Source organism: Cherax quadricarinatus, chromosome 47, assembly GCF_038502225.1.
Source record: "Cherax quadricarinatus isolate ZL_2023a chromosome 47, ASM3850222v1, whole genome shotgun sequence".
Taxonomy (NCBI): Eukaryota; Metazoa; Arthropoda; class Malacostraca; order Decapoda; family Parastacidae; genus Cherax; species Cherax quadricarinatus.
In genome coordinates this window covers 12,882,201-12,909,164 of record NC_091338.1, presented here as the reverse complement: position 1 = coordinate 12,909,164, position 26,964 = coordinate 12,882,201, and the positions used below count along the sequence as shown (strand labels likewise).

The window sequence follows — 26,964 nt, the reverse complement described above, 5'->3', positions numbered from 1 at the left end:
GCCTTCGACAAGTGTGACCATGGCGTAATAGCGCACAAAATGCGCGCCAAAGGAATAACAGGAAAAGTCGGTCGATGGATCTATAATTTCCTCACTAACAGAACACAGAGAGTAGTCGTCAACAGAGTAAAGTCCGAGGCAGCTACGGTGAAAAGCTCTGTTCCACAAGGCACAGTACTAGCTCCCATCTTGTTCCTCATCCTCATATCCGACATAGACAAGGATGTCAGCCACAGCACCGTGTCTTCCTTTGCAGATGACACCCGAATCTGCATGACAGTGTCTTCCATTGCAGACACTGCAAGGCTCCAGGCGGACATCAACCAAATCTTTCAGTGGGCTGCAGAAAACAATATGAAGTTCAACGATGAGAAATTTCAATTACTCAGATATGGTAAACATGAGGAAATTAAATCTTCATCAGAGTACAAAACAAATTCTGGCCACAAAATAGAGCGAAACACCAACGTCAAAGACCTGGGAGTGATTATGTCGGAGGATCTCACCTTCAAGGACCATAACATTGTATCAATCGCATCTGCTAGAAAAATGACAGGATGGATAATGAGAACCTTCAAAACTAGGGAGGCCAAGCCCATGATGACACTCTTTAGGTCACTTGTTCTATCTAGGCTGGAATATTGCTGCACTCTAACAGCACCTTTCAAGGCAGGTGAAATTGCCGACCTAGAAAATGTACAGAGAACTTTCACGGCGCGCATAACGGAGATAAAACACCTCAATTACTGGGAGCGCTTGAGGTTTCTAAACCTGTATTCCCTGGAACGCAGGAGGGAGAGATACATGATTATATACACCTGGAAAATCCTAGAGGGACTAGTACTGAACTTGCACACGAAAATCACTCACTACGAAAGCAAAAGACTTGGCAGACGATGCACCATCCCCCCAATGAAAAGCAGGGGTGTCACTAGCACGTTAAGAGACCATACAATAAGTGTCAGGGGCCCGAGACTGTTCAACTGCCTCCCAGCACACATAAGGGGGATTACCAACAGACCCCTGGCAGTCTTCAAGCTGGCACTGGACAAGCACCTAAAGTCAGTTCCTGATCAGCCGGGCTGTGGCTTGTACGTTGGTTTGCGTGCAGCCAGCAGCAACAGCCTGGTTGATCAGGCGCTGATCCACCAGGAGGCCTGGTCACAGACCGGGCCGCGGGGGCATTGACCCCCGAAACTCTCTCCAGGTAAAATCCAGGTATGCACAGCTTTTCAGGTAAATTTGAGCTAAGACTAAAAGTATTTATACAGTACTGAAAAGCAGTTTTGAATCAGTTTTCTGTTATATTATTTTCAAATTGTCACTTAGCTTCACTTTATACCCAAGCAGTTTCCTCTATCTCTTCTGTAGTCTCTTGTTATCTGCCTTTTCCATACAGTTCTGCTGTCCTTATTTGGCAGCTTCGAATCTTAGCCACCCATACCCACTCATTCCAACCAACCATGAAAGCTTTCCCCCAAAAAAAGTTACTTCAATGACCCTAATTTACAGTTTAACTCAATATGTGCAGTACTTTTTATGTCTGTTCTATTATTACAGCCCAGGATGGTGCTGAGCTTGCCAAGATACAGAAAGTGCGGGTAATTCGGAACGACCAGAGGGAAGGTAAGCGGTCCTACCTTATGTGTCTCTCAGGCTTCTGGCTTAAAACATTAGTGTTATATTTCGCTATTAACTACCTGAAGTAATAACATCATTCATTGCAGTTAATTGTGCTTATCATTACTATTTTATATCCCCTTTATTCTTATTTTCCATTTATTCACTTAATCATTTCTTCCAAAATCATATCTTTTTCCAGAGAATGCAAACTTAATTTCTTCAGCCTGTCTGTAAGAAAGGTTTCTGATACAGGGAATCATCATATTTATCCTTCTCTCTATATTTTCCAGCACATTTATGTCCATTTTGTATATGAAGACTAGACTTAACAACATAATCCAAGTGAGGCTGCTATACCCAAGATGTATGAAGGTGAAGTATGACCATAGGACTAATATTATTTATATACTATGAAGTTAAGAGTTTTATTAGCTTTATTGCAAACACTTATGCACTGTTGTTTTGACTTTAAATTTCTGATAATCAGAATTCAATGCCCTTTTGCATTCGGTTTGACTAAGATCTACATTATTTAGTTTATAAATGTCATAGTTATATTTTCCCTTCGATTATAAACTCATATATGTCTGCATTGAACAGCATCTGCCATTTACCAGACCACAGCATCAACCTATCCAGGTCATCCTGTAGCTTTCTAGTGCCCTCATCAGAAATAATTTGACGTGGTAGGCCAAACCTACTTCCACTAGTGGGTTTTTTCCACTGGTGACTCCACCTACCCCTGCTCCACCTCTTTTATCTGCAGTATAAGGAGGGGTGTTAATATTGCAGTTTAAAAACTAGTGTGTTAAGCGCCCTTCTGGCAAGACAGTGATGGAGTGAATGATGGTGAAAGTTTTTCTTTTTCGGGCCACCCTGCTTTGGTGGGAATTGGCCAGTGTGTTAATAAAAAAAAATAATAATATAAGCGTTTAGTTTTATTTGTCTAATGCATACACTTGGAAAATCCTAGAGGGATTAGTACCAAATTTGCACATGAAAATCACTCCCTATGAAAGCAAAATACTCAGCAGACGATGTAACACCCCTCCAATGAAAAGCAGGGATGCCACTAGCATGATAAGAGACAACACAATAAGTGTCAGGAGCCCAAGACTGTTCAGCTGCCTCTTAGTATACATAAGGGGAATTACCAGTAGACCCCTGGCTGTCTTCAAGCAGGCACTGGACAAGCACCTAAAGTCAGTACCTGACTAGCCGGGCTGTGGTTCGTACGTCGGTTTACGTGCAGCCAATAGTAACAGCCTGGTTGATCAGGCCCTGATCCACAATGAGGCCTGGTCACGGACCTGGCCATGGGGACGTTGACCCCTGGAACCCTCTCCAGGTATAGCCACTCTGCCACCCATCCTAGTGACCCTATCATTGTTGAATAATTTATAGCCTTGTATGTGGCATTCAGAAGGCATTTCTCTGTCTTTTAGGTTGAATCAGGTCTTTGCTATAGCATTAATATCTATGCTTCCTGTATGTGCAATTAATCTTTGCTCATCCATCTTATTTCTTATGCTCCTACTATTAGTATAGTGGACCTTAAAGGAATTAGTCACTCACTGCCTGTTATTGTCTCTCTTCATTTGTTGACCATTTCCATTGCATTTAGTAACTTGATGGTGAACAGTAGTGCTCTTTGAACATATCCCTAAAATATCCTGGCAGTTTTTGCCACTTGAATCCCTTATGTGGTAATCTATTTGTTTCCCACACACACCCATACCTATATCTTTTATCAGTTTAAAGTCCTAGTCAACTCAACAGCAGCCCGCTCGACAGAGTTGGCTAATGCTACCATCCCTACCCCCCCTCGTGCCCCAGAGAAATGTACCTCATCCCTTGCATTCATATCATGTTTGCCACAGAAACTGTCCCATTTGTCAGTGAATGGGATTGCAAGTTCTTTGTAGTACCTGTCTAACCAGCAATTTACACCAGTTACCCTAGACATTCATTCATTGCCCACTCCTCTTCTAAGCAAAATGCTACATATGATTGGGACCCAGCCCTTAGACCTAATTAAATCTATAGCTGTCCTGTACTTAACTACCAGCTCCAGTCTCCTGCCCTTCCTAATACTGTTTCCACCAGCACCACCGCAGATAATGGGCTTGTTCACATGATATTATCCAACCTGTTGACTATGTCACCAACACTGGCTCCTGGTAAACACCCTCTTTCTCACATTCCTATCTCTGTTTACAGAAGGCATGATCAGTATATTTTATCTGTGACCCAACCACAGGGATATTCCTACCTTTTTAGCATAGGAATTAGTGGTACCTTTATATTCACTGACCATTGCAGTATGTACATTCATCCTGGAGACGAGAGATGCAATTTCCTACCTTCATATCTGCTCTTGTATCCTACCTCATTTTGATGTTTCTTCCTTTACTGGAAATTACTTCCCACTTATAATGGTTGCCACTCTGCTCTTTACTACTGATAACCTGTTTCCCTTCACTAACCCAAGCCACCTCACATTCATTGCTATACTTATCCAGGTGAATTTTCAGTTTCTTATTTTTGTTTTGAGAAATAGAACCACCACCTCTTTCAACACCTTGAACTCAGACTCACTGGGTCATCATCTGAAAAAGACCCAGGCTGGGACAAGACTGGTGAACCTGCTACTACAACTCAGACTCTTAAAACACTACAGAAGCAAGCCATAGTGCACTACAACACTCCACACTAATTCCCCGAAACAACTCAGGACAGGTAGCAACCTCTCATGACCATTGGCATCAGAGAACTTAACCTCCTCTTCCTTGAATTGAAACTGATTGCCTCCCATTCCCAGGCACTGTATGACTCCTGTGGGTTTAGTGCTTTCCCAATTAAAAAACATTTAAGGATAGAAAACCCCTTAAAGTCTCACAGGTGTGCATCTTCTGTAGCTGATACTTATCTCCACCACAATGAGTTTGAAGGTAGCAGTGTGGCTAGTTTCATGGAGACCACAAGATCATTAAATACAGCAGTCTTGGCATATTATAAGCACTAACAGGGTCAGAAACACTCAGCTCATGGGAAAAATACACATTTATATTTCTGAAGTTTGACAATCAACTTGTTAAAGAAATCAAAGACCTCCAGAGCTACCACTTCCTAGTTTCACTGAATGCCCCCATTTGCCAAGGAAATGAACTTATCCACCCCTTGTATAGAACCTGAATGCCTCCGATTTCCCAGGCACTATGGTGGTACTGTAGAAGCAGTGTTACATAATCCCCAGTCCAACTCTATATGTTAAATAAAAAAATAATTACTCAGATATAAATGGGGTAGTAGGTTGGTAGACAGCAACCACCCAGGGAAGTACTACCGTCCTGCCAGATGACTGTGAAACAGAAACCTGTAACTGTTTTGCATGATGGTAGGATTGCTGGTTTCTTTTTGTCTCATAAACACGCTAGATAACAGGGATATCTTGCTACTCCTACTTACACTTTGGTCACACTTCACAGACACGCACATGCATATATATATATACATACATCTAGGTTTTTCTCCTTTTTCTAAGTAGCTCTTGTTCTTCTTTATTTCTTCTATTGTCCATGGGGAAGTGGAAAAGAATCTTTCCTCCGTAAGCCATGCGTGTCGTATGAGGCGACTAAAATGCCAGGAGCAATGGGCTAGTAACCCCTTCTCCTGTAGACATTTACTAAAAAAGAGAAGAAGAAAAACTTTATAAAACTGGGATGCTTGAATGTGCATGGATGTAGTGCGGATGACAAGAAACAGATGATTGCTGATGTTATGAATGAAAAGAAGTTGGATGTCCTGGCCCTAAGTGAAACAAAGCTGAAGGCGGTAGGGGAGTTTCGGTGGGGGGAAATAAATGGGATTAAATCTGGAGTATCTGAGAGAGTTAGAGCAAAGGAAGGGGTAGCAGTAATGTTGAAGGATCAGTTATGGAAGGAAAAAAGAGAATATGAATGTGTAAATTCAAGAATTATGTGGATTAAAGTAAAGGTTGGATGCGAAAAGTGGGTCATAATAAGCGTGTATGCACCTGGAGAAGAGAGGAATGTAGAAGAGAGAGAGAGAGATTTTGGGAGATGTTAAGTGAATGTATAGGAGCCTTTGAACCAAGTGAGAGAGTAATTGTGGTAGGGGATCTGAATGCTAAAGTAGGAGAAACTTTTAGAGAGGGTGTGGTAGGTAAGTTTGGGGTGCCAGGTGTAAATGATAATGGGAGCCCTTTGATTGAACTTTGTATAGAAAGGGGTTTAGTTATAGGTAATACATATTTTAAGAAAGAGAGGATAAATAAGTATACAAGATATGATGTAGGGCGAAATGACAGTAGTTTGTTGGATTATGTATTGGTAGATAAAAGACTGTCAAGTAGACTTCAGGATGTACATGTTTATAGAGGGGCCACAGATATATCAGATCACTTTCTAGTTGTAGCTACACTGAGAGTAAAAGGTAGATGGGATACAAGGAGAATAGAAGCATCAGGGAAGAGAGAGGTGAAGGTTTATAAACTAAAAGAGGAGGCAGTTAGGGTAAGATATAAACAGCTATTGGAGGATAGATGGGCTAATGAGAGCATAGGAAATGGGATCGAAGAGGTATGGGGTAGGTTTAAAAATGTAGTGTTAGAGTGTTCAGCAGAAGTTTGTGGTTACAGGAAAGTGGGTGCGGGAGGGAAGAGGAGCGATTGGTGGAATGATGATGTAAAGAGAGTAGTAAGGGAGAAAAAGTTAGCATATGAGAAGGTTTTACAAAGTAGAAGTGATGCAAGGAGGGAAGAGTATATGGAGAAAAAGAGAGAGGTTAAGAGAGTGGTGAAGCAATGTAAAAAGAGAGCAAATGAGAGAGTGGGTGAGATGTTATCAACAAATTTTGTTGAAAATAAGAAAAAGTTTTGGAGTGAGATTAACAAGTTAAGGAAGCCTAGAGAACAAATGGATTTGTCAGTTAAAAATAGGAGAGGAGAGTTAGAGGTATTACCTGGAGTTTACCTGGAGAGAGTTCCGGGGGTCAACGCCCCCGCGGCCCGGTCTGTGACCAGGCCTCCTGGTGCATCAGAGCCTGATCAACCAGGCTGTTACTGCTGGCTGCATGCAAACCAACGTACGAGCCACAGCCCGGCTGATCAGGAACCGACTTTAGGTGCTTGTCCAGTGCCAGCTTGAAGACTGCCAGGGGTCTGTTGGTAATCCCCCTTATGTATGCTGGGAGGCAGTTGAACAGTCTCGGGCCCCTGACACTTATTGTATGGTCTCTTAACGTGCTAGTGACACCCCTGCTTTTCATTGGGGGGATGTTGCATCGTCTGCCAAGTCTTTTGCTTTCGTAGTGAGTGATTTTCGTGTGCAAGTTCGGTACTAGTCCCTCTAGGATTTTCCAGGTGTATATAATCATGCATCTCTCCCGCCTGCATTCCAGGGAATACAGGTTCAGGAACCTCAAGCGCTCCCAGTAATTGAGGTGTTTTATCTCCGTTATGCGCGCCGTGAAGGTTCTCTGTACGTTTTCTAGGTCAGCAATTTCACCTGCCTTGAAAGGTGCTGTTAGTGTGCAGCAATATTCCAGCCTAGATAGAACAAGTGACCTGAAGAGTGTCATCATGGGTTTGGCATCCCTCGTTTTGAAGGTTCTCATTATCCATCCTGTCATTTTTCTAGCAGATGCGATCGATACAATGTTATGGTCCTTGAAGGTGAGATCCTCCGACATGATCACTCCCAGGTCTTTGACGTTGGTGTTTCGCTCTATTTTGTGGCCAGAATTTGTTTTGTACTCTGATGAAGATTTAATTTCCTCGTGTTTACCATATCTGAGTAATTGAAATTTCTCATCGTTGAACTTCATATTGTTTTCTGCAGCCCACTGAAAGATTTGGTTGATGTCCGCCTGGAGCCTTGCAGTGTCTGCAATGGAAGACACTGTCATGCAGATTCGGGTGTCATCTGCAAAGGAAGACACGGTGCTGTGGCTGACATCCTTGTCTATGTCAGATATGAGGATGAGGAACAAGATGGGAGCGAGTACTGTGCCTTGTGGAACAGAGCTTTTCACCGTGCCTGCCTCGGACTTTACTCTGTTGACTACTACTCTCTGTGTTCTGTTAGTGAGGAAATTGTAGATCCATCGACCGACTTTTCCTGTTATTCCTTTAGCACGCATTTTGTGCGCTATTACGCCATGGTCACACTTGTCGAAGGCTTTTGCAAAGTCTGTATATATTACATCTGCATTCTTTTTGTCTTCTAGTGCATCTAGGACCTTGTCGTAGTGATCCAATAGTTGAGACAGACAGGAGCGACCTGTTCTAAACCCATGTTGCCCTGGGTTGTGTGACTGATGGGTTTCTAGATGGGGTGGTGATCTTGCTTCTTAGGACTCTTTCAAAGATTTTTATGATATGGGATGTTAGTGCTATCGGTCTGTAGTTCTTTGCTGTTGCTTTACTGCCCCCTTTGTGGAGTGGGGCTATGTCTGTTGTTTTTAGTAACTGTGGGACGACCCCCGTGTCCATGCTCCCTCTCCATAGGATGGTAAAGGCTCGTGATAGGGGCTTCTTGCAGTTCTTGATGAACACGGAGTTCCATGAGTCTGGCCCTGGGGCAGAGTGCATGGGCATGTCATTTATCGCCTGTTCGAAGTCATTTGGCGTCAGGATAACATCAGATAGGCTTGTGTTAACCAAATTCTGTGGCTCTCTCATAAAAAATTCATTTTGATCTTCGACTCTCAGTCTGGTTAGTGGCTTGCTAAAAACTGAGTCATATTGGGACTTGAGTAGCTCACTCATTTCCTTGCTGTCATCTGTGTAGGACCCATCTTGTTTAAGTAAGGGCCCAATACTGGACGTTGTTCTCGACTTTGATTTGGCATAGGCGAAGAAATACTTTGGGTTTCTTTCGATTTCATTTATGGCTTTTAGTTCTTCCCGCGATTCCTGACTCCTATAAGATTTCTTTAGCTTAAGTTCGATGTTTGCTATTTCTCTGACCAGTGTCTCCCTACGCATTTCAGATAGATTGACCTCTTTTAGCCTCTCTGTTATTCTTTTCCATATCCTGTAAAGAGAGCGCCTGTCTCTTTCTATTTTACATCTACTCCTCCTTTTTCTTAGAGGAATAAGTCTTGTGGAGGGAATATTTTGAGGAATTGTTAAATGTTGATGAAGATATGGAAGCTGTGATTTCGTGTATAGGGCAAGGAGGAATAACATCTTTTAGGAGTGAGGAAGAGCCAGTTGTGAGTGTGGGGGAAGTTCGTGAGGCAGTAGGTAAAATGAAAGGGGGTAAGGCAGCCGGGATTGATGGGATAAAGATAGAAATGTTAAAAGCAGGTAGGGATATAGTTTTGGAGTGGTTGGTGCAATTATTTAATAAATGTATGGAAGAGGGTAAGGTACCTAGGGATTGGCAGAGAGCATGCATAGTTCCTTTGTATAAAAGCAAAGGGGACAAAAGAGAGTGCAAAAATTATAGGGGGAAACCGGCAGGCCGGACTTGAGTCCTGGAGATGGGAAGTACAGTGCCTGCACTCTGAAGGAGGGGTGTTAATGTTGCAGTTTAAAAACTGTAGTGTAAAGCACCCTTCTGGCAAGACAGTGATGGAGTGAATGATGGTGAAAGTTTTTCTTTTTCGGGCCACCCTGCCTTGGTGGGAATCGGCCAGTGTGATAAAAAAAAAATAAAAAAAAAAAAAAGTCTGTTGAGTATATGTGGTAAAGTGTATGGTAGAGTTATTATTGAAAGAATTAAGAGTAAGACGGAGAACAGGATAGCAGATGAACAAGGAGGCTTTAGGAAAGGTAGGGGGTGTGTGGACCAGGTGTTTACAGTGAAACATATAAGTGAACAGTATTTAGATAAGGCTAAAGAGGTCTTTGTGGCATTTATGGATTTGGAAAAGGCGTATGACAGGGTGGATAGGGGGGCAATGTGGCAGATGTTGCAGGTGTATGGTGTAGGGGTAGGTTACTGAAAGCAGTGAAGAGCTTTTACGAGGATAGTGAGGCTCAAGTTAGAGTACGTAGGAAAGAGGGAAATTATTTCCCAGTAAAAGTAGGCTTTCGTCAAGGATGTGTGATGTCACCGTGGTTGTTTAATATATTTATAGATGGGGTTGTAAGAGAAGTAAATGCGAGGGTCTTGGCAAGAGGCGTGGAGTTAAAAGATAAAGAATCACACATAAAGTGGGAGTTGTCACAGTTGCTCTTTGCTGATGACACTGTGCTCTTGGGAGATTCTGAAGAGAAGTTGCAGAGATTGGTGGATGAATTTGGTAGGGTGTGCAAAAGAAGAAACTTAAAAGTGAATACAGGAAAGAGTAAGGTTATGAGGATAACAAAAAGATTAGGTGATGAAAGATTGGATATCAGATTGGAGGGAGAGAGTATGGAGGAGGTGAATGTATTCAGATATTTGGGAGTGGATGTGTCAGCGGATGGGTCTATGAAAGATGAGGTGAATCATAGAATTGATGAGGGGAAAAGGGTGAGTGGTGCACTTAGGAGTCTGTGGAAACAAAGAACTTTGTCCTTGGAGGCAAAGAGGGGAATGTATGAGAGTCTAGTTTTACCAACGCTCTTATATGGGTGTGAAGCATGGGTGATGAATGTTGCAGCGAGGAGAAGGCTGGAGGCAGTGGAGATGTCATGTCTGAGGGCAATGTGTGGTGTGAATATAATGCAGAGAATTCGTAGTTTGGAAGTTAGGAGGAGGTGCGGGATTATCAAAACTGTTGTCCAGAGGGCTGAGGAAGGGTTGTTGAGGTGGTTCGGACATGTAGAGAGAATGGAGCGAAACAGAGTGACTTCAAGAGTGTATCAGTCTGTAGTGGAAGGAAGGCAGGGTAGGGGTCGGCCTAGGAAAGGTTGGAGGGAGGGGGTAAAGGAGGTTTTGTGTGCGAGGGGCTTGGACTTCCAGCAGGCATGCGTGAGCGTGTTTGATAGGAGTGAATGGAGACAAATGGTTTTTAATACTTGACGTGCTGTTGGAGTGTGAGCAAAGTAACATTTATGAAGGGGTTCAGGGAAACCGGCAGGCCGGACTTTAGTCCTGGAGATGGGAAGTACAGTGCCTGCACTCTGAAGGAGGGGTGTTAATGTTGCGGTTTAAAAACTGTAGTGTAAAGCACCCTTCTGGCAAGACATTGATGGAGTGAATGATGGTGAAAGTTTTTCTTTTTCGGGCCACCCTGCCTTCGTGGGAATCGGCCAGTGTGATAATAAATAAAATGATAATAAATAAATGGTATTGTAGAGAGAGAAAACAGTTAAACATCCTCAAGAAAAAAAACTAAGATTTTGTCCTGAAATCCTTTCTTTTATTTTATTGAGGCTATGAGCCCTCATAATACAGTAATAACATATGCCAGTTATATGCAGTAAAAAAAGTACGTATTCTACAATGCCTTATTAACCCTTTGAGGGTCGACAGGCCCTCTCCGAAACTCGTTCTCAGGGTCGGCCAAATTTAAAAAAAAAAAAATTATTTTCTCTTATGAAAAGATAGAGAATCTTTTCGCGATCATAAAGACACCAAAAGTTTGAAATTTGATAGAAAACTTACGAAATTATGCTCTCGCAAAGTTAGCGGTCTCGGCGATGTTTACGCATCGTCGATTTTGCCCACTTTGAGCCCCATTTTCGGCCAATTTCGCTGTACTAGTCGACAAAAAACATGAATATTTCGCTAGAACTCCATTTTTTCTATCGAATGAGTGCAAGAAACCACCCATTTATGAAATTCAACTATCCAGTACAGTGGTCAGAATTTAGCAATTTTGCCAATTTCACACAAATTTCAAAAGATGCCAATTTACGAATAGGGTCCAGAATAAACAAGAAAGACATTCCTGGCACTAAAATGACATTTCCTCTAGTCATTAGTCACGTCTCAAGGCCCCTCTTATATTCTTTTGCTTTCCATTTTGAATTTTTATTCTCACAAAAAATATAAGATTTACTGTTATGCAGACTACTGCATTAGTGTAAAAAATGGTATAAATATTATTGGTGCACTTGTGAAAGAATATTAGACTCACCAGTTGACATGTATTGCACGCTTGGCACGATTTGTTTACTTTTGAAGTTTGGTAAAAATCGAACATTTCTGCTACTTTGAGCTCAATTTCAAGGCACCTTTCTTTGTAAAACCAGCCAAAATCATCTCAATTTCTGTAATATGTCTTCCATTCTATAAAATGAGACCAAGAAAACTAGAATACAACAAAAAATATCATACGAAAATACACTGCAAAGTCGCTGATTTATTCCAAAAAAATGGTCAAAGTTTTTTTTTTTCTCATTATGCACTGTGTGCTGCAGGATTTTTTTTAGACTGTGCACACTGACCACATAGACCCATTCTTTCATATGAAGGCCTACCAGCTTTCTCCCACTAGATTTGAGGCCGCTAGAATTTATGCGTACTAGTACGTCAAAAACCCCTACGCGTAAAACGTACTAGTACGACAAAAACCCTCAAAGGGTTAACCATGTGTGTTTATGTATTAGATTTAAATGTCTCTCAAACTTCTGTGTGTACTATGGATCTTTAAAGAAATATAAACTATTATTCTGTTATATCCATACTTAATACATTGGACTGCATGCAGCTAGCACCAACAACTTGGTTGATCAGGCCATAAACTGGTCTGGGGCTGTGCTGTGGGGGGGGCTTTGACCCCTGAAATTGACTCCAGTTGAGGGTACAGGTGAATACCCAAGCAGTACAATTGTAGTACAGTACTGTACTATTTCATTGCACATAACTTTACGATATTAATTGGTAGATAATTTATGTGTTTTGATAAAATAGTGGTTAAGGATGCAATAATATATAAGCCTACTAATGTGTAATGTTTAGCTGTACATGTATTATGATTGCTCTTTTCTTTATCTGTAGGCTTGATGCGGTCACGAGTGAGGGGATCAGATGCTGCTACAGCCCCTATCCTCACTTTTTTGGACTCGCATTGTGAATGTAACCAACACTGGCTAGAACCTATGCTTGAGCGGGTGGCTGAGGTGAGTAAGTCATTTGTCCAAAAATTATTAGTGGATGTCAAAAACATTTTATGCTCTTGTATTTTGTATACTACTGTAATTAATTCACAAAGTTAATGATGCCCATCAGCACTTACCGAGACTACATGTAACAGGAATATCTGATGCTGTAGTATTGGTGTAGTTTATTTCGTTACTAGAACAGTACTGAATTCTGTATACAGTAATTTCTTAATTAATGTATTTTGCAAAAAACACTATTTTTCCACAGGAAAAAACAAGAGTTGTCTGCCCAATAATAGATGTCATCAGTATGGACACCTTCCAGTATATTGGTGCATCAGCTGACCTAAGAGGAGGCTTTGATTGGAATTTAGTTTTCAAGTGGGAATACCTCGCTAGTGAAGAAAAGAAGAAACGACAAAAAGACCCAACACAAGTCATAAAGTAAATTCAACATACAGTATTGATAATATGAGGAAGGAACGTTCCAATCTTGAAGTACTCAATTTTAACCCTTAAATGGTCCAAACGTATATATACGTTTTTTCAACATCTGAAAGTATGTAAAAAAATGTAGATCTTCTTTTTTGTTTTGCATTTGAAAACGTGTAAAAAAACTTTTATCTACATTTTTTTTTTTGTTATATTTGAAAATAGGTAAAAAAAAGTAGATCTACTTTTGTAGCACTACGAATTTGAACGTCAATCTCTTTGGACTGTTTAAGGGTTAAATCAGCTTTAAAACAACAATAATGAGAATTTATTCCAGTAAATGTGGTATGCCATGCTGTTGCCCTAAATCACATTTTGCAAAATTAGCAATACCAACTCTGTAGCAAGGTAACATTTGATCAAGGCCCAATGTTTCTTTCAATGCAAATTGAAATTATACACATGTGAATGTAACAAAGAGTTGGCATTAGCAGTTATGTATATAAAAGTGATCTAGGGCAACTGTGGGATTTGTCACAATTATAAGACTTCTTATATTTTCTTGTTAGGGTTCTTTTAATGCTGATGTATTAGTTGCATGCTTGCCTCACATCTTTTGGGTTTCACATAGTCTTGTATGATTCTTCCTTTCTCATACTGTTACATTCATGAGTGGGAATTTCAGTTTGTTTTAACATGGTGATATTCTGGGTTTAAAAAAGTTGTGGATTTTAATGAATATTGCAATTCACCATTGAGCCTAGCACAGTAAATGAACATCCTAGCCTTGATTTAGATTAATGCTTTAATGTTTTTCAGAACTCCAATGATTGCCGGTGGATTATTTATGATAGATAAATCATATTTTGAAGAGCTTGGGAAATATGATATGGCTATGGACATTTGGGGTGGAGAAAATTTAGGTATGTGATTTAAATAACATCTGTGAATATTGATGATTTTAGTTGAATGTTAAAGTTCTCTAAAGTTATTACATTATCTTAATGTCATATAGATCCTCTTATTTCTTGAGTTTTCTTGCAGGCTTGTAACTGTCTAAAATACTATTCTAGTTATTTTTGCCAACCAACTTTTTTCTATAGCTAGATAGACCATATTCTTGTCATCAGTAACTGTATTCTAAATACAGTTACTGATGACAAGAATACACTCAGCTCTAGTTAGACCACATTTTAGCAACCTTTTCTCACCCTCTTCACTCCTGTTCTATTTTATTTTTTAACACACCAGCTGTCTCCCACCAAGGCAGGGTGATCAAAAAGAGGAAACACGTTCACTGTCACTCATTCAGTCATTGTCTTGTCAGAAGTACAGTAGCACAGTTCAGATAGCCCTCCAAACTGCAACATCCTAACCCATCCTGTATTCTAAATATTAATAAAATTATCCTTTATTCTTTGGCATCTTATTTTTTGTTATTAATTTTATTTTACTCTTGTATAGCAGATTAAGATGAACCATAGCTTCCTGCAACCCTTTTCTTTTTTGTCAGTTGTTTGGCTGTGAAAAATATCTGTGTAGTCTAAAATATGGGTTTGTAATTGTTTAATCTGTCACACTAAATAATATTAGCTAATGCTGGAAGGATATAAATACAGATATTGCTCAAGCTCTACTACCTTACATACAATCCTGCAGTATATTTTATTGTGATCAGTATCATCATACACCATTGTGAAAATAACAAGATATAAGCTACATACTGTTTTTGTGTGTTATTGTTCATGGCTGGTATAGCTTATTTAAACATTGCTTCAGAAAAATCATAATAAATAATTGTAAATTTGTTCATTATTGGGTGTGATTTGAACATATATAGCATGAGCACATCCTGCACTCTAACCACTTGACCAGGATGGTTGCAGTAATGGCTGCAGGTACCCCAGCTGTTTCTTTAACCATTTTTTTTATGGCCAATCTAGTACCAACAGCAGTATGTGTACTCAGACATAGTTCTTATTCCACTAGAGACCCTGGAACTCTGTCTGATGACACAGACTATTGCTGGTGTAGCATTAACTATAAAAAATAAAATTACTTGAAATTAATGCAACAGCTAAGGGCTCCTGTAGACATTACTTGAGTCAGTTTTAAATATTAATGTACTCTTTAAGTTGAAGTGATTACTGAAGGATTATCATGTGCTAGAAATTGAGTTTGAGCCCCACCCATTTCTCAGAAAATTATTTAAACATGTTTTAATCCAAAATAAAATTATATTTACATGTTATAATTAATGGTAATCAATAAACAGGTAAATAAGCATAGAGCAAATTTTAATATGCTATGGATTTATGTTCACATTAAAATATTAGAGAAGTACATACTTAGTTATTATTTTTAATTACTATTTTTGTTATTATTATTATTAATATATCATTTTCTTAGAAATATGCTGAAAGTGGGTGTTAAATTTTAGTTTGCTATCAAGGTGTATAGCTAGGAATTTACCCCCTTCCCCTTTCTTATCTTTCATTGCATGTATTGTTTATCTTTATGTTCAGCTGAATATTTTTAGTTTTGTTCTTAAACATTATGTACAAGGTCTTGTCAGTATTGTGTGAGCTTATCATCATCCAAGTAAATGTCTTTATGAGCTCATCATTTATAAAGCTATTAGAGGCAAACAGATTTGTGTTGACAAAAGTTTTCATTTTTTTTTATTATTAACACACTGGCCGATTCCCACCAAGGCAAGGTAGCCCGAAAAAGAAAAACTTTCACCATCATTCACTCCATCACTGTCTTGCCAGAAGGGTGCTTTACACTACAGTTTTTAAACTGCAACATTAACACCCCTCCTTCAGAAGAAGAAAAAGTTCTCATATGCAAACATAATTGGTGTAAGTTCTATGAGGAAATGGGGAAGCCAGTGATGTAGATGAGGAATATACATACAGATATGCACATATACAAGTATACATACATACAGGAGGGCCTCACTTACATAGCAGGTTAGGTTCTGGGTTACTACTGTAAAGCAAAAATCGCTGTAAAGGGAATCATAGCCATTTTTCACTTTTAAATGCTTATAACAGTCTGATAACATGTTTGCACTATCATATATTAGGTGAGCAATATAGCTTGGACTAAAAAATGCATATACAGTACACATTATTTACCTTAAAATATTTTCATCCTTCTCCATGGGGAAGTGGAACAGAATTCTTCCTCCATAAACTATGCGTGTTGTAAGAGGCGACTAAAATGCTGGGAGCAAGGGGCTAGTAACCCTTTCTCCTGTATAAAATGCTAAATGTAAAATGAGAAACTTACATTTTTCTTTTTGGGCCACCCTGCCTTGGTGGGATATAGCCAGTTTGTTGAAAAAAAAAAAATCATCCATAGCCTATAGTGAGTGGTGAATATACAGGGTGTCCACAAAAACACTCCCTGATTTCAAACAGGTATAACATGTAACTTTATTGTAATAATCTTTCACAGTTAGTAGCTTCAGATGCAGGATTTCATTTAGTTTCATGTGGTATAAGGTAGCATTAAAGGCACTCAATGTGCACCTCTCTGGTTGCTTGGCAAACATCGATGCAATAATCCAATTTGGTCCAGATGCTCTGCAGCATATCTGGAGTTATCATGCGAACTGCTTCAGTGATCAAAATTTTCAGCTCCTCCAGGGTTGCAGTTAGCGGTGGTACGTAAACTGTGCTCTTCACGTACCCCCAAAGAAAGAAGTCACAAGCAGATAGGTCCGGTGACCTCTGCACATGGCCTGCCAAGTCACCAGACTAACCGTGAAAGATTATTACAGTAAAGTTACATGTTATACCTGTTTGAAATCAGGGAGTGTTTTTATGGACACCCTGTATTGTAGGGAGTCTGAATAAATGAAAAATGGGTATAATTGAAAACTTCTGTATTAGTGAAACGCTGTAAAACGGGGGCCCTCCTGTACATACATATTCATACAGTTACATATAAACATAACTGGACGAGAACAAATGTAGTCCTGATGTTGGGGATGTTGTGTTACTGTTGGGTTACTTGTGTATAGATGTGAAACACTGAACTGGAGAAAGTGTAGAAGTACAGTGGAGCCTCAAATATCGAACTTAATCCGTTCCAGGAGTTAGTTCTAAATTTGAAAAGTCTGAAAAGCGAAGCAATATTTCCCATAAGAAATAATGGAAGTACAATTAATCCATTCCAGAAACCCAAAAATATTCATAAAAAATACATTTTACAGAGATTAATTATAGTTTTGCATACACACAACAAATATAGTGTTCAATTATGTATTATTAGATTTAAATAAACATAAAATAACATATTACTTACCTTTATTAAAGATGGGTGATGGCATCTGGAAGATAGGGAGGAGGAGAGAGGGAGTTGGGGTTAGTGTTTGCAAAGAGAATCCCCCTCCATGAGGATTTCAGGTATCAAAGCCCTCCCTGGGGTTACTTCCCTTCTCTGTCTTTTAATGCCACTAGGACCAGCTTGAGAGTCACTAGACCCCTGTCTCACAAAATAACTGTCCACAGTCCTCTGTTTCTGGTGCCTCTTTAAGATTTCCCTAAATTGGGACATGGTTCTGTCACTGAACTTGTTGCAAAGATGGCTTGTTTCAGCTTGCTCAGGGTGGTACTTCTCCACAAACATTTGTACATCATTCCACTTCTGTATTATTTCCTTCTTCACATCTATGGTGTTTCTCACTTTCTTTACCACAGGGATACCACTAGCAAGTTTCTTTGGACCCATTGTAGCTTATTTCACAGTCCCACAAGCACCAAACATAATGAAATAATCATGTTTTAATGACAGCGCAGATTAGTGTTCACTCAAGCATTAACAAAACCAGATTGGCTCACGGCGCCTGCGTGGGGACGTGGACAGAGCAGGCTGCCAGACAGGTCCGGTACCCAGCGGTTCAAAAATAGGGGCGAGTTCGATAATAGGGACAAAGTTGGTTTGAAAAAAGGGTTCTATTTTCAAGGAGTTCGATAAGCGATACGTTTGAAATTTGAGGTTTCACTGTATACAGCAAGGCTTGTTCCAGTGCTAAGGGGTATGAGCTATGAGGATAGGCTAACAGAATTTAATCTAATAACATTGGAGGACAGAAGAATCAAGAAAGACATGATAACAACATACAAAATACTCACTGTCATTGTTCTTCAGTCTCAAAGAGGTCAGGATGATAGGATCCATGGGGCTAAAAGGAGAGAATGAATTTGACAAGTAAGTTGAGATGCAGAGCCAGGAGTTGAGACTCAGTACCTACAACCACAGAATGAATGAGTACAAATAGGTGAGTACATAAACCTTATCATGTCAGCATTTAGGAACTTGAATGAAGAATCCTTCAGAATAATACACAAATAACCCACACATAGGAGAGAGGAGCTCACAACCATTTACAAAGTCACACAGTGTGACCTTGTAAATAGTCCAAGTTGGACCAAAATGTCATCTTAAGCTCCTCTCTCCTATGTGCAGGTTATTTGTGTGTTGTTCCAGTCACGGTATTATGCCTTTTTGTTCTTCAGAACCTTGTATATGATGTATGTCAAGGCAATCATTGAGTTTACAGCCCTAGCATAGAGCCCACATCTAGGTGAGTACTAAGTAGGTGAGTACTAAGAAGAATGCACTATGATGAAAGGATGGAACTGAACCTGACAAACTTGACAAGAGAGAGAGAGAGAGACAAAGGGACATACAATTAAGGCATACAAAATCATAAGAGAGATTAATAGGGAAAATAGTGACAAGAAGGTTTGAATTGAGAGAACCACAATCAAGGGGCACTGGTGGAAACTGAAGGCACAGATGAGTCATAGGGATGTAAGGAATTGTACCTTTAGTCTGAGGGTGGTTGAAAAGTAGTATGACTTGGGTAAGGAAGTGGTTGAGGCCAACTCAGTACACAGCTTCAAGAATAGATACAATAAGGCTCAAGAAGCCAGAAATGAGTGATGCTGATCGAAGTATAAGTGCTCCTCGGTGGGGTTACATTCCAACAAACCCAAAGCAAGTCGAAAATATCATAAGGTGAATATGATGTGATAGATGAATAAATAAATAACTGCTGTCACAAATAATTACTGTAAGTAACTTAATACCAGCATTGAAAAGTAAATAAATGAATACAAGGTACAAACTTTCTGCCTTCATGCCTTCAACTCCAAAGTAATTGCTTTTGCACCATTGTAAGGTCGAAGCATCATAAGTCGAACCATCGTAAGTTGAGGAGCACCTGTAGTCCCCTGAAGGGAGGTTCCTTGATGCTGGTGAGGGGCTCTCAATCTAAGAAATTAGACTTGTGCTCCAGTTCCTTAGTATTCCTGAGTATGCACATGCATATTTATGATGCCATTTGTATATGCTTCAGTGTGTTTTCTTTATTATTTTTTGCTTGGGATTTACTCACATTTTTTAATTCCCACCAAGGCAGGGTGACTCAAGGAAGAAAACATATTCACCATCATTCATTCAATTGCCTTCTTTCTAAAAGTGTGCTGACATCACAATCAGATTACCCTCCAACTGCAGCATCCCCATCCCTCCTCCAGAGTGCAGGCACTGCCCGTTCCACCTCCAGGAGTCAAGTCTGGCTAACCAGTTTTCCCTAAATCCCTTCACATAAGTTACCTTACTCACACTTCTAATCCTACTACAGTACATTAAGCATATTTATTATGAACTTACCTATTATGCTGTATGTACAGTTCTCTACATATTTTTAATTACAGTTTTGCCATATATTTTATACATCACTATCATTATTTTCAGAAATATCTTTCCGAGTGTGGCAGTGTGGGGGAAGTCTAGAAATTGTCCCATGCTCCCGAGTGGGACATGTTTTCCGTAAGCAGCATCCATATACCTTCCCAGGAGGGTCTGGAAATGTGTTTGCTCGAAATACTCGAAGAGCAGCAGAAGTTTGGATGGATGATTACAAGAAATATTATTATTCTGCTGTGCCATTAGCAAAAAGTGTTAAGTTTGGAAAGTAAGTGTACTCAGACTTAACAAATAACCTTGATAAGCTAGGGCTTTAATAATTGTTTGAAATTACATTACTGTACATTACTGGGGAGTGAGTGAATGCTTCAGACACATCCCCCCCCCCCAAAAAAAAAAAAAATGTGTATCAGGCAGCCTCTTTTGGATTGTGTCATGGTATACATAATTATCATTACTTTTTTTGTCTGTAATATTTAATATCCCATGATAGGTTTTCAGGGTAAAGTAGATGAGCTCACTTTGCATACATACAAAAATGAAGTATGGCAGGTTAGGTTCCGGGCTACTGCTGGAAAGCAGAACGCCGTTTTTTCCACTTATAAATGCATATAAATGTCAGATAACAAGTTTACACTAACATATATTAAGTTAACAATAGAACTAGGCATTAAAAAAAATAAAAAGTAAAATACACACAGTACACTCATTACTATTCACCTCAAAATATTTGTAGTCTTAATGTAGGGCAAAAGGTGAGCAGTATTTACTGTAAGAAGTCAGGTGTGGTAGCCCTCCTGGCCACGCCACTCATACATAATATACCATGGCAATGTTTAAAACTCCCTGGAGTGATAAAATGCATATACAGTACATTCATTACTTACCTTAAAATATTTGTAGTCTTAATGTAGGGTGAAAGGTGAAAAGTATTTGTAGAAAGTCTTGTGGTAGGTAAGGTAGTGTAGGGAAGCCAGCCTGGCTACCCCACCCACTATGTAAACAAACAGATGAAGCATCTGGTTATGGTTCATAAACATTCATACAAACACTTTACATTGTGTACAAGTTGTCTCCATAGTGGTACAGTAGAATAAATAAAGACCAACATGTCCATTCTCATGTAATTTTTAGAAGGAATGAAGCTCTGACAAATTATTATTATTGTTATTATTACAAATTATTATAATCATAATAAAAAAGAAGCACTAAACCCACAAGGGTCATGAATTGCTATATATAGGGTGAAGGCATACGAAAGCAATATTTATCTACAGTTATCCTCCAGTGTTTGACTAGAGAAAACGTAATTCTTCTGACACTCCTACAAAGTTGCTTTGTAAACAGATCTCATATTTGTCAATTTTTATTCTGTGGGTGTATATATAATGTTTATGTGCTATGTAACGTGTTTCTTATATAATTTTGAAGAAAATATGGATGAATTAACGAAAATGTCTATATTAACGTAAAATGAAACATTTAATGTGCCCAGGAGAGATTATTGTTACATAGTATTACTATGGCATCACGAGTAGAGAGACTCTTAGTGATTTTAATGTGTACCTGCATACCAGCACAGTGTATAAGTATATTTAGGTACAAGTACACATAAGTATAATTATCAGTACATATAAAATACGCAGTAACTTTAAAACTCTTGAAATTTTGGAAAGTTCCAGACATAATAGATGTGCTCACGGAGAATGTAAACAAACCGGGTGGGGCACACTGTATTTGAAAGACCGGTTGCCGTATAGCAAATTTTGGTCATAATTTGAAATCGCCATATTAGCAGAACACCATAAGGCGAAACGCTGTAAAGTGGGGCCCTACTGTAAATAATATATGATAAAAAAATGGACAAAATTTAATACTTCACTTATCATGGCTCAGCTAAAAATGTCTGTTTTGTATTCATAGCACCTTCCTTTCCTCTTGCCACATGTTATTTCTATACATCTTTTTAATTTTTTTTTTTTTTTTCAACAAGTCGGTCGTCTCCAACCGAGGCAGGGTGACCCAAAAAAAAGAAAGAAAATCCCCAAAAAGAAAATACTTTCATCATCATTCAACACTTTCACCACACTCACACATTATCACTGCTTTTGCAGAGGTGCTCAGAATACAACAGCTTAGAAGCATATACGTATAAAGATACACAACATATCCCTCCAAACTGCCAATATCCCAAACCCCTCCTTTAAAGTGCAGGCATTGTACTTCCCATTTCCAGGACTCAAGTCCGACTATATGAAAATAACCGGTTTCCCTGAATCCCTTCACTAAATATTACCCTGCTCACACTCCAACAGATCGTCAGGTCCCAAGTATCATTCATCTCCATTCACTCCTATCTAACACGCTCATGCACGCTTGCTGGAAGTCCAAGCCCCTCGCGCACAAAACCTCCTTTACCCCCTCTTTCCAACCCTTTCGAGGACAACCCCTACCCCTCTTTCCTTCCCCTATAGATTTATATGCTTTCCATGTCATTCTACTTTGATCCATTCTCTCTAAATGACCAAACCACCTCAACAACCCCTCTTCTGCCCTCTGACTAATGCTTTTATTAACTCCACACCTTCTCCTAATTTCCACACTCCGAATTTTCTGCATAATATTTACACCACACATTGCCCTTAGACAGGACATCTCCACTGCCTCCAACCGTCTCCTCGCTGCTGCATTTACCACCCAAGCTTCACATCCATATAAGAGTGTTGGTACTACTATACTTTCATACATTCCCTTCTTTGCCTCCATAGATAACGTTTTTTGACTCCACATGTACCTCAACGCACCACTCACCTTTTTTCCCTCATCAATTCTATGATTAACCTCATCCTTCATAAATCCATCCGCCGACACGTCAACTCCCAAGTATCTGAAAACATTCACTTCTTCCATACTCCTCCTCCCCAATTTGATATCCAATTTTTCTTTATCTAAATCATTTGACACCCTCATCACCTTACTCTTTTCTATGTTCACTTTCAACTTTCTACCTTTACACACATTCTCAAACTCATCCACTAACCGTTGCAATTTTTCTTTAGAATCTCCCATAAGCACAGTATCATCTGCAAAAAGTAACTGTGTCAATTCCCATTTTGAATTTGATTCCCCATAATTTAATCCCACCCCTCTCCCGAACACCCTAGCATTTACTTTTACAACCCCATCTATAAATATATTAAACAACCATGGTGACATTACACATCCCTGTCTAAGACCTACTTTTACCGGGAAGTATTCTCCCTCTCTTCTACACACCCTAACCTGAGCCTCACTATCCTCATAAAAGCTCTTTACAGCATTTAGTAACTTACCACCTATTCCATAAACTTGCAACATCTGCCACATTGCTCCTCTATCCACTCTATCATATGCCTTTTCTAAATCCATAAATGCAATAAAAACTTCCCTACCTTTATTTAAATACTGTTCACATATATGCTTCAATGTAAACACTTGATCTACACATCCCCTACCCACTCTGAAGCCTCCTTGCTCATCCGCAATTCTGCATTCTGTCTTACCTCTAATTCTTTCAATTATAACTCTACCGTATACTTTTCCTGGTATACTCAGTAAACTTATTCCTCTATAATTTTTACAATCTCTTTTGTCCCCTTTCCCTTTTCCTGGTATACTCAGTAAACTTGTTCCTCTATAATTTTTACAATCTCTCTTGTCCCCTTTCCCTTTATATAAAGGGACTATACATGCTCTCCGCCAATCCCTAGGTACCTTCCCCTCTTTCATACATTTATTAAACAAAAGTACCAACCACTCCAACACTATATCCCCCCCTGCTTTTAACATTTGTCATGATCCCATCAGTTCCAGCTGCTTTACCCCCTTTCATTCTACGTAATGCCTCACGTACCTCCACCACACTTACATTTCGCTCTTCTTCACTCCTAAAAGATGGTATACCTCCCTGGCCAGTGCATGAAATTACCGCCTCCCTTTCTTCCTCAACATTTAAAAGTTCCTCAAAATATTCTCGCCATCTACCTAATACCTCCCTCTCCCCATCTACTAACTCCCCTACTCTGTTTTTAATGGACAAATCCATACTTTCCCTAGGCTTTCTTAACTTGTTTAACTCACTCCAAAATTTTTTCTTATTTTCATTAAAATTTCTTGACAGTGCCTCTCCCACTCTTTCATCTGCTCTCCTTTTGCACTCTCTCACCACTCTCTTCACCTTTCTTTTACTCTCCATATACTCTGCTCTTCTTATAACACTTCTGCTTTGTAAAAACCTCTCGTAAACTACCTTTTTCTCTTATCACACCCTTTACTTCATCATTCCACCAATCACTCCTCTTTCCTCCTGCCCCCACCCTCCTATAACCACAAACTTCTGCCCCACATTCTAATACTGCATTTTTAAAACTATTCCAACCCTCTTCAACCCCCCCACTACTCATCTTTGCACTAGCCCACCTTTCTGCCAATAGTCGCTTATATCTCGCCTGAACTTCCTCCTCCCTTAGTTTATACACTTTCACCTCCCTCTTACTTGTTGTTGCCACCTTCCTCTTTTCCCATCTACCTCTTACTCTAACTGTAGCTACAACTAAATAATGATCTGACATATCAGTTGCCCCTCTATAAACATGTACATCCTGGAGCCTACCCATCAACCTTTTATCCACCAATACATAATCTAACAAACTACTTTCATTACGTGCTACATCATACCTTGTATATTTATTTATCCTCTTTTTCATAAAATATGTATTACTTATTACCAAATTTCTTTCTACACATAGCTCAATTAAAGGCTCCCCATTTACATTTACCCCTGGCACCCCAAATTTACCTACTACTCCCTCCATAACATTTTTACCCACTTTAGCATTGAAATCCCCAACCACCATTACTCTCACACTTGATTCAAAACTCCCCACGCATTCACTCAACATTTCCCAGAATCTCTCTCTCTCCTCTACACTTCTTTCTTCTCCAGGTGCATACACGCTTACTATAACCCACTTTTCACATCCAATCTTTATTTTACTCCACATAATCCTTGAATTTATGCATTTGTAGTCCCTCTTTTCCTGCCATAGCTTATCCTTCAACATTATTGCTACTCCTTCTTTAGCTCTAACTCTATTTGAAACCCCTGACCTAATCCCATTTATTCCTCTCCATTGAAACTCTCCCACCCCCTTCAGCTTTGTTTCACTTAAAGCCAGGAGATCCAGTTTCTTCTCATTCATAACATGGCATGGGTGGAAACGTTGGGCACGTTTCCTTAGTCCTGCTGTCCCTGTTTACCTAGTAATAAGTAGGTACCTGGGTGTCATTGACTGGTGTTAGTCCCATCCTTGGGTACATAATTTAAGGACCCCAGTGGAAATAAGACAGACAGCCCTCGATGACGCACTGACTTTCTTGGGTTATCCTGGGTGGCTGACCCACCCTCGGGTTAAAAATCCAGACAAATCTTATCTGAACCCCTTCTGTATAAATTACTAAATGTAATAAGAAGAAAAAGTTTGTTTCTTCTTTTTCAGGTCGCCCTGCCTCAGTGGGAGACAGCTGTTGTGTTAAAAATTATAACAATAATAATAATATAAAATTAACTGTTGTATTCTGGGCACCTCTGCAAAAACAGTGATTATGTGTGAGTGAGGTGAAAGTGTTGAATGATGATGAAAGTATTTTCTTTTTGGGAATTTTCTTTCTTTTTGGGTCACCCTGCCTCGGTGGGAGACAGCCGACTTGTTAAAAAAAAAATTTAACAGTTAGAATAAAATATACAAATGAAAGCTTTAGAGCAGATATGAATATGTTGCATAAACAGAGTACTGTAAGGGAAATAAAAGCTAAACAACCTTTGCCTGTCAAAAATGTGTAAATACAATTGAACATAAATTTGATTTTTTAAGGCAAATGCAGTGGATCCTCGGTTTTTGTATGCCCTAGTTTGTATGTAAAACTATAGTTATTCTCTATAAAATGTATTTTTAGTTAATATTTCCCATAAGAAATAATGTAAATCCAATTAATCCATTCCAGACACCCAAAAATATTAACAAAAAATACATTTTATTGAGAATAACTATAGTTTTACATACAAACTAGGGCATATGAAAACTGAGGCTCCACTGTACTTCATTATTTATTAAAATATAATTATTCTTTTTTTTTTAATATCTGTACCCTGCCTCAGTGGGATATGGCTGGTTTGTTGAAAAAAAAAAAAATTATATTGCTGAAACATTCTCTAACTGGGCAGATTATGGTTGGGTACATCTGGACCAACAAGTGGACAGTTTATCATGATTTCATATGAATGAAGGTCAATTAAGAGAATGTCTACAATGTAATTTCATTAAAAATGGTGAAGTGAAAGATTAAATTTCAGAGAGAATATTGACTGGTAGGTTAATTATTGAAATAATGAAAAACTGTATTTGGTGAAACCTTCATGTGATGTGACATTAAGAGAGATGAAATGTAATTAGTTATAAAGAGATCCATTGACACTGGAAATTCCCTCAAGTCTTGTGAGATTTCAAAATTAATTTTGTTTTAAAAATAATTATGGGTCTCATGATACTCTCTACAGCCTCTCCTCACTTAAGGACAGAATTCCGTTCCTAAGACCACGTCAGTAAATGAATTCATCACTAAGTAAGGCGCATACTATAATGGTAATGGATTTATGTCAGCCATATTTGATATTGTTTTAATGTCACCTTTGCACCATTTATGACATTTCTGGTATATTTTTAAATGTTTATACAGCAGTGTACTATATATTGTAATAAACAAAATAGAGGAAATCAGCTCTAATGTACATTATTTAGGTATACATGCTGGTCAGAGAGCTCGTCGTAAGTCTGAGTCATTAGTAAATGAGTCCATCGCTAAGTGAGGAGAGGCTGTATTTTACAAGCAGTAGTTGAGTTTTAATTATTTAAGAAATCTAGCCTAAAATTAGGTGTATTTGGGTATATGGGATTATGGGCTGATTTTGTTCTGTACAGTGGAACCCCAGTTTTTGTCTTTAATCTGTTCCAGAAGGTCGGCCAAAAACTGATTTGTACGTAAACTGAAGTATTTTTTTTATTAACACATCAGCCGATTCTCACCAAGGCTGGGTGGCCTGAAAAAGAAAAACTTTCATCATTGTTCACTCCATCACT

At 39.1% G+C, this 26,964-nt stretch overlaps 1 protein-coding gene across 2 annotated transcripts in view; it reads left to right on the top strand.

Moving 5' to 3' along the window:
- The window catches only part of Pgant2 (polypeptide N-acetylgalactosaminyltransferase 2), a 411,072-nt gene that overhangs the window by 343,874 nt on the left and 40,234 nt on the right, over window positions 1–26,964 (top strand). For both annotated transcript variants that reach the window (XM_070094694.1, XM_070094695.1), the window contains 5 exons: window positions 1,561–1,626; window positions 12,525–12,646; window positions 12,897–13,072; window positions 13,880–13,983; window positions 19,838–20,057. In XM_070094694.1, the coding sequence (XP_069950795.1) occupies window positions 1,561–1,626; window positions 12,525–12,646; window positions 12,897–13,072; window positions 13,880–13,983; window positions 19,838–20,057 (688 nt within the window). The remainder of the gene's footprint in view (window positions 1–1,560; window positions 1,627–12,524; window positions 12,647–12,896; window positions 13,073–13,879; window positions 13,984–19,837; window positions 20,058–26,964) is intronic.